Here is a 15,311-nt window from a genome sequence, read left to right as displayed (position 1 = left end):
TGAGATAAAGATTTAAGGTAGCACCATGTGACAAATCTCTTTTGTGAGTTTGTGATGTTCTGAAAAGAACTGGGGGAACTCAACGTTTTGAAAAGTATGCTCTGCCCGTCGTCAGGAGACTGAAGAGTTTGTTGAATCTGCAAACGAAAGAACACAAATGTGATGTGATCAAGCTACATGAGTCGTTTGTCGACCCTGGTCAAAAAAAAAAATGTTATTACAGATTTCAAAAGAGCACAATCTCAGCATTACTGCTGTGAAAACCGCATGCTGATACCATCTTTAGTTCAAAAATTATGGGAGTCGGAACACCAAGAGATGTGATGAAGCGATGTGATGAAGTGGCCCTATTTTGGCCTGAATCTCCACATAATAATTCCTGACAAACAACTCATTTAGCTTGATCCCATCACAAATTATAATTTGCAAACTGGCACTCTCTTGATGTTTCCTCAATGTGGTTTTTTTTCCCCCAAGGCACAGGCATTTTGATATTTTTTCCCATTTACTTGATTCAACCTGAACAAATTCAGAAGGCACATGATTTGAAAATCTTGAATTCATCAATTTGAGGTTTTGTGAGTTAGAGAGCTGTGGAGATTTCATTCGTGCTGCCTGCAGATATTTGCAGGCTGTCATGTGATTTATTGCCTGCCACATGCGTCCGTGTTGCAATATGGGTCATGAAACAAAGCCAGCTAACTGCGTTAAAATTTAAAGGGCTCAATATGCAATGTAATTTTTTTTAATGCAGTCCTTGAAAATGCACCTTTGTGTCCCGTTTAACTTTATTTTCAAGCTTCGTTTTGCCATTTCCAAGGGTGTTTCGGTACCTTTTTGGTTTTTATGCTAATGCGAAATTCCATATTCATGAGCAAAAGTGTGATGTCAGTTCAGGCAGAAAATCTCAATATTGTAGCTATTCAGCATCAAAAGTTGCAAGAATTTCAAAGTTACAAATATCAAAACCTGAAATTCAAAAAAAAAATCCGCATCATTTTTTTTCTTTTGGGGTGGCATTTTCTCCACTACGGTTTGTGCCCAGTTCTGTCTCATTTTGCCAAAATGCCTCAAAATTCCGAGTGAAAATCGCTCTGGTATTAGATCAAATTACTATGAAAAAGAATCACTCTAGTGAAAATCAGAGTGAAAAAAAACACAATATATTAGATCGCATGAGTATATCACTCCAAATCATCTTGTCCTGAGTTATGCACGGAAGGAATTTTTGTTCGAAAAGACAGAATCTTCAATCTAAGAGAAAGTCTTTTTCAAATGTTGATGTGCATATACACTCCGTTCTGAATGACAAGGAACGATAACTTCTGGCTTTCATACGCATACAGTACACATGTCCTTAACATATGACAAGTTCAAGTTGATCAGTCATTTCAATTCTTGCGCATCGACTGTCTCATCCATGGCCATTTGCGAGCCGGATCGTTGCCTGAAGCCATTAGTAGCTCGATCGCCACATTTTTTTTTCTTTTTCGCTTTGGGAGATGAATTGCTTTGGTACTTAAAAATAAAAATCAATCATTCTCTTTGTCATCAAATGTATTTAAAAGTGATACATGCAGCTGCCATCTTTGGGGAAATGTTCCTGCCCTTTGGGAATGCGCCAGTGGGTGGTCGTTATTTGAATCATGTTTTATTCTTCTGAAGGCCGGTGTCATATGAAAATCGGACTCCTTTACCCTATTAATTGGCTAAGCACTCTACCAATTATCATCACCTAGGCATGCACAATACTGCCAATGAGTCGGTGTTACTTGGAGTCCTATATTGATGCTACACCAGTTCATACGTCATGCAAATACAGAAATTGAAGTCACAAAAACGATTTGCTGCAAAAATTTGCCGTGGTTAAAGTGTGCTCAACTCTTGCGAGCTCGCAGCCCGAAAATTTGCTGCGACATCACAATTGCAAAGCTTCATTGCTTCCAATGACTTGCGTCTGAAATATCCCGTGAAATTTTGTTTTTCGTCAGTTTCTTTGACGAATATCTGAACAGCTGGTATGATGTACATTGTACTTTTTAATCTACATGTGTAAGCAAATATACAAAAACTATTACAGTCTTCATAGATAAGCACTATGTTTATTAAAGTTCAATGTACATTTACATTGTGCAGTAGACCGACACGTACTGTATGTGTATTTAATAAGATGTGCCAGCATTTTTGTCTGTTTGAGCTGTGTACTCACCGTCATAAAATTGCATTCACAGAAATCTTGTGACATACTGAAAATTTGTAGAATTTTTTTTGTCTACATTTTACGATATATATTTAATGAAAAAAAGGGGGAAAATGTCTCTACATGGTTCTCAATTAAAGCTACAGTCAATCATTTGCAGCTATCCAAAAAGTAACTGACGTAAGTATTGTTGAAAGACATACTTGGTTCAAAGATAGTAAGGGGACTAAACTCCCTGTGAATTTTCTTTCTGGCAAGCTGTACTTTTGAAGAAATCAACGAATGAAGGCCTTTCCAACAGTGCATCTGGAAATTTCCGTTAGTCGTTCGTTTTTTTATTCGGCGAAGCGCACGCAAGCGTTGGCACAACGCACATGCGCGCGCGGTTGCTATAATTTGTCAGATCGGTGCGCGACATCGCGTAGCTGCAATCGGCTCAGTGAGAACGTGTCGCTGAATTCAGGCCCAATTCAAAACATGATTCAGCAACTTTTGATTTGAAATCGAGATCCTAGAATGCTGTTTTTCTTGGAATAGGCCTATACAGCTGAAGCTGAGCTGAAACTTCATAGTTGTTCAGCACCCTTCTTTAGATTTTGAGCATGTTTGTTGCTTCAAACGAACAAAATGCACAAATTACAAATGATGGACTGTACCTTTAAATATCTCAGCTATGTGTAGATTTCCTATATCTACAAACAGTGTTCGTAATTTGTAGTTGAGCACATGACATCGTCACAATCTGTACCTTGTAGTTTCATAGTCACAAGGTTTGAACCACTGTGGATTTGTTTATGAATTAGATTTATATCCTGGTACCAGTATACATACAATTTGCCAAACAAAGAGTTCCACAAATCTTAACTTCATTCAGGAAGGCTGCAGCCTTTTGGAAATGAAATGTTCTGGAAATATTTCATGCTCTGAAAATTTACTTCATTCACCGGAAACATCGACTGGAAATTAGGGACCAGACGTTTTTTAGAGTGAAATTGTCATTGAAAAGATGAGTTCTCACTCAATTGTCCACTAAATTGATTGTTTTTTCTTCAGATTACCTTAAAGTGTTTACTGTTACATAATGTGGCATTAGATGTCTGGGTATTTTCTTGTCTCAATCTGTACGCCCCCCCCCCCCCCTTCCAAAAAAAAAATAATGAAAATAGAAAATTAATGCTGATGATTTAAAAGGCAAGGAACGAATAATAATGGTCATGCTATGGCGAGTTTGCAAATTTGCCCAAACTGAAAGCACATTTGCTTGGCCAAAATGTATATTGTACAAAAATTGAATAATCATGAATCATCATTTGTCAACTTAACCGTTTCAGAAAACGTGTTCATTATATATTTTGTTGCTTCAAAAAAAGTTCTTTTGTCCTTTCATCAGCCCTTGCTTTCTCCTCGAGACTACTCTTTGTCAGTGCATAAATTACATTAACGTAACAAAAAAAATCTACTTTGAAATTTCCTGGGTACGCAAGAGCGGCGTAAACCATGGTTGAATGCAGTATACATGAGTAACAGCTCATGCATTTTGCAAGAAAAAAATCTCGTAACACAACCTGACCAAGCCAGTTTAGATTTAGTACCGGTATGTGTGGACACATGCACTTTCCAGTTTGATTCGTGTTGGACGCTAGTGCAGTAATTATTTGATACATCCGGGGGAGCATGTCAGTTTATGTCCGTCATTTGTCATTCCACTAGGATGCCATGGGAACGTAACCATACACACCTTGCAATATACACCAGACTGACATGAATATTTCATTTGCAATCAGTCATCAGTTCTCCAAGTGGTGTTGCTTATACATGGGCAACATCCTAGCATATGTTAACCTCCTTTTAGAGAGTTTTATTCAGTACCGTATCATGTAGTTACTTTTGGGGAAAATACATGGGCATTTGACCAGCGGCGTAGCCTGAGGATTCTCATTCTAGGGGAACATGTGGGGGGGGGGGGGGCTAGAGGTTACAATGGAGGGGCACCAAAAACTTTCATCTGTGCTGAAAGGTAGACAGGTTTTTTTCACCGGACACCCACCCTTCGTAAAATCACACCATCTTCCCATAGGGGGCGCTGTTCAAAACGTAAATCGTGGCTACATTACATCGCAATAATTACCACTATTCGCTTTCCAAGGGACGTGGCAATGAACAGCAACTCGCAAAAAAAGGGTTTTTTTTTTTTTTTTTAAATTCACAAAATCGTGGAAAAAGGGATTTTTATGTTATTCCAGCTCATCATGATAGCTACGCCGCTGCATTTGACAAAGTTCTTAGAATGTTAAAGTGAATATGCCATCACACTCCCCGTTGAATTTTTGCCTAGATATACATGTGCAGTGTACATGCTCCATTTACATTTTACATCCCATATTAAAAGATCCTATGCAGTCTGTCTGATGTCTGTCTATTGTCTGTCTGTCTGTCTGCTGTCTGATGTCTGTGTGTCACATTTTTTTGTAAAAGGCCAAAGATGTGTGAGGTTTATGGAGAGGCTTAGTTATATCACAAACCGCCTTTGTTGTATGCCCCAATTTAATCGTCCGCTGAAGTCATGCCTGGCACGTGAAAAAAAAAATTTATTTTTTTTATTTTGCTTTTGAGTAGAGATAGCCCTACTCAATTTTGTGGGATCTTATCTTAAGTGATGCCTTTAATCCAATCCTGAGTTTGACCTACCCAATAACCCAGATTTCAGTATTGGATTGTTACTCCCGGTAAAAAAAATATCATGCATTAAGCATACTACTGCCTGGTGTATCTCACCAATGTGAATCATCTTGCGGTCTGTAAACCTCCGGATCCAATCGAGTGTGTGGTCTGATTATTCCTGATGTGCCCACCCCACAAAAAATCCAATCCATGGACGGATAAGGGTACCCTAATTGGATTGCTACTGGATTTCTTCTCGCTAGAAATAATGTGCATTTCTTTAAAGTGGGGATTGAATGCTGTCTGCTTCATCCATTTGAAAGAGGCTTTGAATTATGCAGATCTCTACCGTGCACTTAATTTTGTGGTTTCATTTTGTTCATATTCTGATTCATTTTGGTAATGGACTTGCCTCTATTCATAGTGAACCTAATTTAGCGTAACAAAATCGAAAATTAACATTTCTGAATTCAAAATCTTCAACACCTTTTTTCTCTTAATGAATTTTCAATTTGTATGTTTTATTCCAACCCCCAAAACTCCTTCTGCATCTGCAACCCTAGTTGTGCACATTTAAACAATATTTTGGCGAATATATGGTTCTCGGTTTGTATACTTTTGATACTGATTGTGGGGTGGGAACCACCATACCCTGGAAGGACTTATAATCATTGTTGGGCCGCAAGTAATTGAAACTTTGTAAAGTAATCATTCAATATTCATAAATACCTCAGACAGTTTACCCATTCCTAACGGTCGAGAGCCGTCACGTGGCCGGTCTTAAACAAATGATAAAGACATGGCTAGCTGGTCTTAAACACTATTGAGTGTCACATGAAATTTGGACTCCTAGAAATCCTCGCCTTCGTCTCAGTTAATCATCAGCACCCAGACTCCAAGCAGTCTTTAAACAGAGTGATTAAATGCTCACATTTATTCCCTTAACAAAACATGGGCATATTTTTTCAATCGATGTCACATTCAAAAGTGAATAACTTTCGTATTGCTATCAAAAATAGCAATTTAGAAAAGGAATCTATGTTTCAGTATGAAATACAAAAAGAGCATGGGAAATACAAGAACACAGCGGCCATATTTGTTCTCCCTTTTTTTGTCATTCTGAAACTCATCAAATGTTCCTGGCTATAGGAACAATTCACACAAATGGCTGATTTAAAAATGCATTTGAGTTAAAAGTCATTTCAAATTGGTCATCAGTAACAAAGTTATAAATTCCTTGTAATAACCCCCTATACTAGTACTTGCTCAGGACTACCCTGCTAAATCCAACAGAGTCCAACCGGACTTTCCCGTTCAATCCACTGTGCCTCATTTTCAGTTTTCTGCTGAATCCAACGGAGTTCAACATGGCGTTATAATGCGGTTCAGTTGCCTGCTGAATCCAACATTTTCATGAGGAATGTACACAATGGGTTTACTGCTCAATCCAACAGGCTCCATCGGGTATATGTGACATAGTTGGATCCTGTTGTATTCAGCAGGGTTAGGGTTCAATATTCTCCTGTTCTTGGCAATTCAATCGATAACCATTCCAAAAAAAAACCTCCTTCTGTTGGCCATGATATCATACTTGAACAGCCAGCACATACATGTGCACTTATCTAAAAGGAAAAAAAGGAGTCCCTTGCCACTGGGGAAAAATAAATAATTGGGGCGTGACGTTGCCGAGCAATTTCAGAGATGGGAGTGTAAGGGCATCAGTGGGCATGATAAGTGCATTGATAAGTCTGGAATGCAGGGTAGGGTGGGCGCAGGGGCCTGATATTTGCATGTTTGTTCTTCGTCTTTGCCCAGTGTAGCATTACGACACTCGCAGGGTTTTTCGAAGGTGTGCTTCTGTGATAACGGAGCTGTACGTACGACTGCGATATGACCTGACTGACTCGCCTTTTTAGGGGTAGTGGCGGGGAGCAATACAATTATTTAAGCTAATAATTAAGGCTATTTTTTTTAGGAGTTCAAAAGTTTGGCAATTTTGTTGGGAAAACCGTTTCACAAAGAATAGAAAATTTAAAATGTGTAGGGTGCAATAATGATAATGTAAGTTGCAACCACGTAGAATTTTTTTTTTTTTAAATGAGGGAAAAATGACTAGGTGCATTATAATAATTTTGAAAGTGGAACAAACAAATTGACTGGAGCGGGGTTTGATCCGGCAATCTCCAGAACTGTAATCCGGAGGTCGCAGGTTCAAACCGAGACTTGAAATCAAGTCTGTAATTAGCCATTTGCGAGTTAAATTTGAATAAAATCTGGAATGCTGACTTAACCCAATGCTTTGCACGTTTTAACTTGCATTCTGCCGACCAAAGAGACTGTTACTATATCACGCGATTCGGGGCAAGCCTTATGCTAGCAACCCCAGCTCCGGCATGGTCTGGTGTCTTTGTGCCATTCTCACCCATTGTGAACAATGTATTGATGCTGAGCGTCTCTTACGTAACTATGCAAGACCTTGCCCCAAATCATGTGATTAGCAACAGTGTCTTTGGTCTGGAGAATTCAAAGTTAAAATGTCAGCCAAGCATTCTGAGCAAGTCAGTGTACCAGACATTTTTCAAATTTAAATGCCAAAGGGAATAGGCCACTTGCAATTGGCTTATTGGCCGTATACGGTATGTCACTACATGCGGGAACGATTCGTGAATCCTGGGCTTTGATATGCGTGTGCGTCGATTCCAAAATACCGAGCTGAAACTTCAACAGGTTTTACACTGTAGGTTCTAAACATCTTTCTTTGGATTTTGGGTGGTGTTATTTTTGGAAACGAGCAAAATGCATGAAAATCACATGATCCTGTATGCTGTTAAAATGTTATATCAAGAAGATTATTTTTTCATCTTGTGATTTTTCCCTTTTTTTTTCAAAAGTGATGTTGTCAGTTATTCTTCCTTGAACACACACATGTATGTATGTATTTTAGGAAATTCTTCTTTTTTTATAGACTTTTTGTAATAAAAATGATGGAGAGTGCCATAATAAATGTAATCTCCTTCATGCTAATTAACGATGAAAGTTTTCATGAAAAATTGACTCTAGTAAGTGAATGACAGAACTGAAAACCGTGACTTTACTCAAGGGCCTTTCAATTCCCCTGCGCACAACTCTGTCAAGTAGGATTATATCCAATGATAGGTCGTGGCAGTCCACGAAGGACCTAATTCACCCACGTTAACCTTTCTAGGAATAGCAAACAAAATTTCTCGTGGGGGGGGGGGGGAGGTGACACTCAAAAAAGGGTAAAAAATTCAGCCTTTTGTTCCCAACGCACCCACAGAGGGTTTGAGTGAACGTGACACCCGTGTCAGGGTAAATTTGAGTGGGAAATTGATCGTCGAGTGCCATCTTTCCATATTTTCGCCTTGTATGATTGCCTCCCACACAGAACCGCGAAGGAGTATCGACTACAATGGAATCCATTTGAATACAGGCCATATCATATTGTACGGCTTATTTTTTTTGGTGGTCAATCTCTGATGCTCGAATCACGGGCTATCTTCTTATCACGCCAAGCGAGGGAAATCTGAGAAAAAGGAGGGGCAAAAGTGACAATGTCCTCTCAAACTTTGCGGGCTGACCCTCCACAGGATATCGGGGGGAGGGGGGAAGCTTAGGGGGGGGGGGGGTTGAGGACAGTGAACCGTGAACCAGCTCGTGCACGTCATTTGAACTCTTTTTGTACAGAAACACATAAGTATGACTGTTTTAATATAATTTTTTTATGCGTATGTGGGCGCTGTTGGGTTACTGTTTCTTCGTGATCTGTTGAAAAAAAAAAGGAATAATTTCTAACTGAAAGATTAGAAACCTGAAATGGAAACCACTCGAGTTCCATTCATATTTGAGTGTTCAGAGCTAGCACCCGTATTTCTATATTCCGAGCAGACCAGCAAAATTGGCCACGCCACAGATATTGATGCCCCTAGGACATCTGCATCACTGCGTTCAGCGAACAACATGTTCTCAGGTGGCGTACATGTACCTGTTCACGCGAATGGCAGCTGTGCTTCACATTTCATTTTCCATTTCTTAATCAGACGGGAAATCATAACTCTTGTCTTACTCCCGCGTCTTGCCCTGGGGAGGTCGGTTACCTGAAATCCGAGTTTGAAATCATGATTGTAGCACATGATTGGCAAAACTGGAACATCTCGCCAATAATCTGGAAACTCATCTCTAAAAAAAAAAAAGCTAGAGGTAGCCACTTAAAGGACAGCGTGCCGATCAACAACCAGATTTTTTTGGATTAAGGTTGAGATGGCTGAGAAAGGCTGAGAAAGTAAAAATACATTTACAAAATTGCTGAGAAGTTTAAAGATCATTCCTTGTGCTATTTTCGAGTTTCATCCCCAAAAAATACGGTACATTCCTTTACTAAAGTGCTATTTTTCTAGCGATACAGAAGTTATTCTCTTTTGAATGAGACACAGACAAATTAATATCGGCCTGTGTATAAACCCAAATGGCACCCCCTATTTTTTAAAAGAAGTTCTGCATGTAGCACTTTTCAGATCTAGGATATGAAAGCCCAATTAATAAGCTTTCTTTTAGTAAAAGAATCATTCAAATCACTCGTGTACTTTTCCGGTTACGGAATTATGAACACAAACACAGTTTCAATATAATTTGTCCACGGATCACATTTAAGGTACGTGATATTTCAGTAAAATGAAACCATGTCGTATCATGAAAACGATATCAGAATAATCGCATTAGTCTCCGGGTAGCCAAGTAGAAGGCAGGGCAAGACTAGAAACTCTTGACATTAGGCCAAAAAAAAAAATAAGTCGGTCTCTGGTCAGCGCGCGCGTCGATTTTAATCATGCGCGTCCATCTTTTTTTTTTCCAAAATGTTCCGCGGTAGCTCCAACAGCGCCCTCTATTTCCGCACCTCCTCAAATTTTTTTACCAAAGAGCACCAAGGAATGGGAAATTGCACCAAGGCAAATGATCGAAAGCACCAAGGCAAATTATGGAGGACACCAATATGTACATGAGGACACCAAAAAAGCAAAATAGTACCCCACCTTGTCTGTACAATCCAAGCTTGAAGAAGAAAAAAAAAAGAAAAAAAAAAAAAAAAAAAGCCGCGTGGCCGCATCAATTCCGGAACTTTGGTCTGACCAGAGACCAAATATTTTTTTTTTTGGCCTTATAAAGCATGTTGTTTTAACATTGGGAGCAAAAGGTGCATAAATATGATAACGGCCACTTATCATGGTTATGAGAGTGTTCTGATGTGTTTTTTTTAATAAGTGAATTGTTTTCGTTTCGCTGAAATATCACTTACCATTATTGTGATCCATGAACAAAATTTTCAAATTGTATTTGTGTTTAAAAGTCCAAACTGGAAACGTACATGAGCGATATGAATGATTCTTTAACTAAAATAAAGCTTATTAATCGGGCTTTCACATCCTAGATCAAGAAAATGCTACATGCAGAACTTCTTTTTAAAAAAAGGGGGGGGCCATTTGGGTTTCCTTGTTTTGTACTCGCCCTGTACGAGTAGGAGTACTTGCAATTAGCATGAGTGTAAGTAAGTGCACAGGTATTCTTGTGAGTACTCCAGAGAAAGTTCAATACAACATAGGGTAAATTTTAGTGATTAACTTTAATAATTTCAACTTTTTAAATAATTTTCCTCCCTTTCAGGGTTGGAATTCTTTGAGACGAGTGCCAAGGAGAACATCAACGTCAAGCAGACGTTTGAGCGACTGGTAGATATCATCTGCGACAAGATGTCGGAGAGCATCGACACGGATCAGAGCATGCGACCGGCCACCACCATCACGCCCACGGATCCCGGCCAGGCCCCCTCCAATACGTCCTGCGGCTGCTGATTGCCTGGTGTCTGGTCGTGGTGTCGGGTAGAGTTCACAACATGGTAAGTCCGTCTTAGAAGCAATGTGATTAGTTCCTGTGAAATGAGTCCAAGGGCGGTGGTGGTATGAACACAGCCAGGGGTGCGTTTTGGCGGTCATAACCAAGAATTGGTTCGGTTGTTTCTTGTAGGTGAATTTCTTCGGGAATTTTAAAAGGACGAGAATTACTGACGATAATGCAATACTCAAACCCCAAAAATAATTAACTATTAAAGAGAAACAACAGAACCAGTTTTTGGTTATGACCGCCAAAACGCACCCCAGGGTTCCCGCAATCTTCAGGTATGCAACTTTTCATGGATCCGCTGATTTCCTCGTTTTATTACTTCTCATGAATGCCATTACAAATTGAAAAAAGACTGTACAAAGTCTTGTGTGGTTTGGAGTTTCCTCGTTTTTTTTCTAAATTCCCAGTTGCATACCTGAATCATGGGAAAATCCGGGAGAATCCTATAGTTTAAAGGGATATATTTTACGTCCTGGATTGTACCCAATTGGGCTACAAAATGTGTTTTAAATGAAACGATGTTAATTGGAAAGAGCATTTAAAAGAAGGATATAAACATCCACACAACCATCCTTTAAAAACTGGGCGTTTTTGTGTTATCCTTGCGAGAACCATGCGAGAACGAATTTCGGGGGTCAAAATTTTGACTCTCAAAAATCAAACTGCTGGGTGCTAGTGTGAATCCTACCGCACAGTTCATCGCATTCTGGAGACGTACGAGAAACAACATTTGTGTATTGTTGCTGTTTGTATTATGTGACACACATTCAACGTGTACCGTACATTGAGTAGACACGGCTGGAAATACGTATGCGTATGCCGCAAAATGTCTGCCGCGTCCGATGTAAACAACCAGGTTTTTCCCGTCTTTTCTCGGGAACAGTTAGTTTCCTTTCAACCAGACCTTTGAAATAGGATAAGTAAACAATCCAAAACATAAAATTTTCAGGGATTTCAGTCAGTAATGCCCAGTTAAGCTATCATGGAAAGCCATGGAAGTTTGAAAGTTTACAAAGAGTCATGGAAAGTTGATATTCCAAGAAAAAAGTCATGGACAAGTCACAGACTGATCATCCGACATGATGCATAATATTTGGATATGGCAGTCTTCCGGTTTGCACCCCAGTTCATTGCACTTCATCTTTTAAGCATGTATGCTGTACTCGAGCTAAGAAGATGGTGACAAGATGCCTAATAAGTGTTTGGTGACACTTGAGAAACATGACAGAGTAGGAGGATGATGATCGGATGGCTGTGAGGGGGAAGTGGCGGCCATCTTGGTGATGATAATTTTAACACATGGTGCACAGACCTTTATTTTTCAGTGTGATGACTCTCCGGTGTATTATACAACATGTAAGTAAGCTCCTAAGATGCCAAAACAGCTAGGAATTGGTCATAGAAAGCCCTCATTTTGTCCTGGAAATCCCCTGGAAAAGGGGCACTAGGTCCTGAAATCCCCGAAAATTTCATGTTTTGGATTGTTTACTTAGCCTATTTCAAACATCTGGTTGTAAGGAAACCAACCTAATGTCTTACCGTTCCTGAGAAAAGACGGAAAAAAACCTGCTTGTTTACATCGGACACGACGGAGTATGAATACGTTTTTCGTGTTGTTCACAGTGTACGATATACACATTGTGTGTTTCGGGAACAGCGGTGACCAATCACCAATGCAAAAAAAGTGGTTTCTTCAACGTCCAAAAAGGCGAACACTTTACGAATGAAATCACAACTAGCATCCAAACAGCTCGAATTTATGGGGTCGCAAAAGTGGACCCCGAAATTCGTTCTCGCACGCATAATACAGGAATAACACAAAAAACACCCAGTTTTGAAAGGATAGTTGTGTGGATGTTTATATCCTACTTTTAAATGTTATTTCCGATTAACATCATCTCGTTCAAAGCGCGTTTTGTAGCCCAATTGGGCTGTTCCAGGACCCAGTGTCCCTTTAAGATCTCTGTGGGAACTATGTGGGAAGTGGATTTGGCAGCTTCAATATAAGTACATGTATGTGTTATTGCCATCTGTCGGCGAGTGATCAGCCATAACCTTATATTTGGGGTAGCATGATACATGCCTCGACTTGTTCCTAATTGCTAGTGACACGACGCAACTTCAACCAACAACAGTTGTAGGATAGCTCATATAGACTAACTCTGCAACAGCCATTTTCTGTGGTGGCACTAAGGCTTGCGTAAGTTGCGCTGAGGTAGTATACGCACACTCCTGCCTCGTTCGACCAATAGGATTATGAAGATGTGTGCGCGTCTCGTCTTAAAGAACGCATGCGGCATGCACGTGAGCATGATATACACCGTCGCAAAAATGACTTACACTATACGATGCAGTAGCATATCAAGGTTTTGGTGGGGGGGGGATTCCAAATGGGTAATTTTCTTTCAAAAAGTGGAAGTAATGAGGAGTTTTTTTCCCAATCAAGGGAGGGGGGATATATCACCTGACTATTGGGGCACTGTTCAAAGTGGACGATTATTCACGGCAGCATACACGCAAAGAAGCACAACATTTTACCAACAGGACAACAAGTTTGCCAAACAAGAATATTAATGTGGGTAATTGCAACACCCCCTCTCCCTCTAGTGATGTGTCCCCACCCCCCTCCCTCTAGTGATGTGTTCCCACCCCCCTCCCTCTAGTGATGTGTCCCCACCCCCTTCCCTCTAGTGATGTGTTCCCACCCCCCTCCCTCTAGTGATGTGTCCCCACCCCCTCCCTCTAGTGATGTGTCCCCACCCCCCCCCCCCCTCCCTCTAGTGATGCACACATGGCTTTAGTGGTATTTTGTAAAGTTCCTTATCGCTGAACAGCAATACAACTCAACTTTTACCAATGAAATCTGCTCACTTGCTCATGTACGTGTAAACACTGCATCGTTTTGATTGATGTGATTCGCTCTTGTCATTCTGGTATTTTAAAATGGTCTTTATCTGAACATATCCCTGCGATATGACACAACTTTAACGGAGGACATTTGTGCAGACCTGAGCTCACAACATCCTGTTTGGATGATCGTGATGATCGTGATGATCGTGATACGCACTCGACGGCCCAGTTTATGAGAAGTGTCTTATCAGGCATGGACCCGCTTGAGCAGCTTCCCTGGCATTTACTGGCCCAAACACCTTTCTGCACGGACAGCTTATACCCATGATGCTTTGGGGCAAAGCTGGGTGTCGGTGGTTCACATTATCGATTTGTCGGGTCTCCAGTGTTCAAAAGGAAAGTTTGGAGTGTTGAAATTGGTAAAACAGTCAGACGAAGAAAATAATTGTCGAAGACGAAGCTGTTGTGGTATAACTCTGTCAGTATGATATTGGAAATTCACTTGACTGTTGCCCAATACAGTTCAACTTAAAAAAAAAAACATTGATTATTAGGCTGTACTAGTCCCAAATTGGCCAAAACATTATTCCTCATTTGCTTTTTCTTTTGCTTGTGTTATTGGTTTGTTTATTTTTTGATGTGTAAATGGTTCATACTCGACGCGAACGTGAATGCAAATGCGAAGTTATGATGTCACAGCAAGTATTCGCGCTGCGAATTCGCAAAAGTCGAACACATTTCAACTCCGGCAAATTTCGCAGCAAATGTTTCGTGATTTCTAATTCGCTTTGCCTTCACAGTAGCATGACGTATGAACTGCCCGTAATATTGGACGCTAGGCATTCAAATGTCTTACAAACTTGTGTGCACATACATAGGACACATGGAGAAGAAAAATGTACCGATTGTACATTTTTATGTGCGTGTATTTTTTCATGTTTCTTAAAATATAGAAAATATGTAATTCTATTTCCCTTGACAAAAATTTTTCGTGATATTTGCCATTTGTAGAAAATTGGTCACCACTTTAACTGTAACTCTCCTCAATTCTCCAAAGTCCTCTAGGTGGTTTGGAGAATTTTGGAAGGATAGAGGCTGAATGGTTCGGAAGGCCAAGTTCGGCTATTTTTAGTTCGGTTCGGCAGTTCGGCAGTTCGGCTGCAGCACTACTACCGGTATAACATGTCTACAAAAAAACACTTTTTTTCTAAAAAAGAACTTTTTTTCTAGCGGATTGGGTTTTTTTGTTTTTAGGTTGTTTTGTTCTTTTTTTAATATATTGTGACCGCATTTTTAACCCTCTCTCTCTGGCTGGCAATTTCAACAGGGCGTGGCCAGCAGTCATAATAAATCAAGTGACTGCTTTTAACAGTTGAGTGCTCCCTGCCTTCATAAAGCAGGATTGACTGGCTGTGATGAAACCTGCTGATATAGCTATGCTTTGACTGTAGGTGATTGATAAGCCAGCTGTGCCTACCAGTCACCTGCTTTTGTCTGTTGATGGAATTTGACTGCATGGTCACAGTGCCTATAGAAAATATGATCTGACAGTCAGTGACTAGCCTGCGTATACACAGGATTGAATTTTTGACTATGGACTATGAGCAAACAAAAGGAAGGTTAACTAATATACAACATTTGCTTTTGCTGCAATTTTCAGAAATAAACGGATTTTACAAACTTGTGT

At 40.0% G+C, this 15,311-nt stretch overlaps 1 protein-coding gene across 2 annotated transcripts in view; it reads left to right on the top strand.

The window, feature by feature from the left end:
• The window catches only part of LOC119722414 (ras-related protein Rab-3C-like), a 54,854-nt gene that overhangs the window by 20,804 nt on the left and 18,739 nt on the right, over window positions 1-15,311 (top strand). For both annotated transcript variants that reach the window (XM_038192521.1, XM_038192522.1), the window contains exon 5: window positions 10,538-10,769. In XM_038192521.1, coding sequence (XP_038048449.1) covers window positions 10,538-10,725 — 188 coding nt within the window. In that variant the 3' untranslated portion in view covers window positions 10,726-10,769. The remainder of the gene's footprint in view (window positions 1-10,537; window positions 10,770-15,311) is intronic.

Source organism: Patiria miniata, unplaced genomic scaffold (genome assembly GCF_015706575.1).
Source record: "Patiria miniata isolate m_02_andy unplaced genomic scaffold, ASM1570657v1 HiC_scaffold_15, whole genome shotgun sequence".
In the NCBI taxonomy this organism is placed as follows: Eukaryota; Metazoa; Echinodermata; class Asteroidea; order Valvatida; family Asterinidae; genus Patiria; species Patiria miniata.
This window is presented reverse-complemented; position numbering and strand designations above follow the sequence as displayed.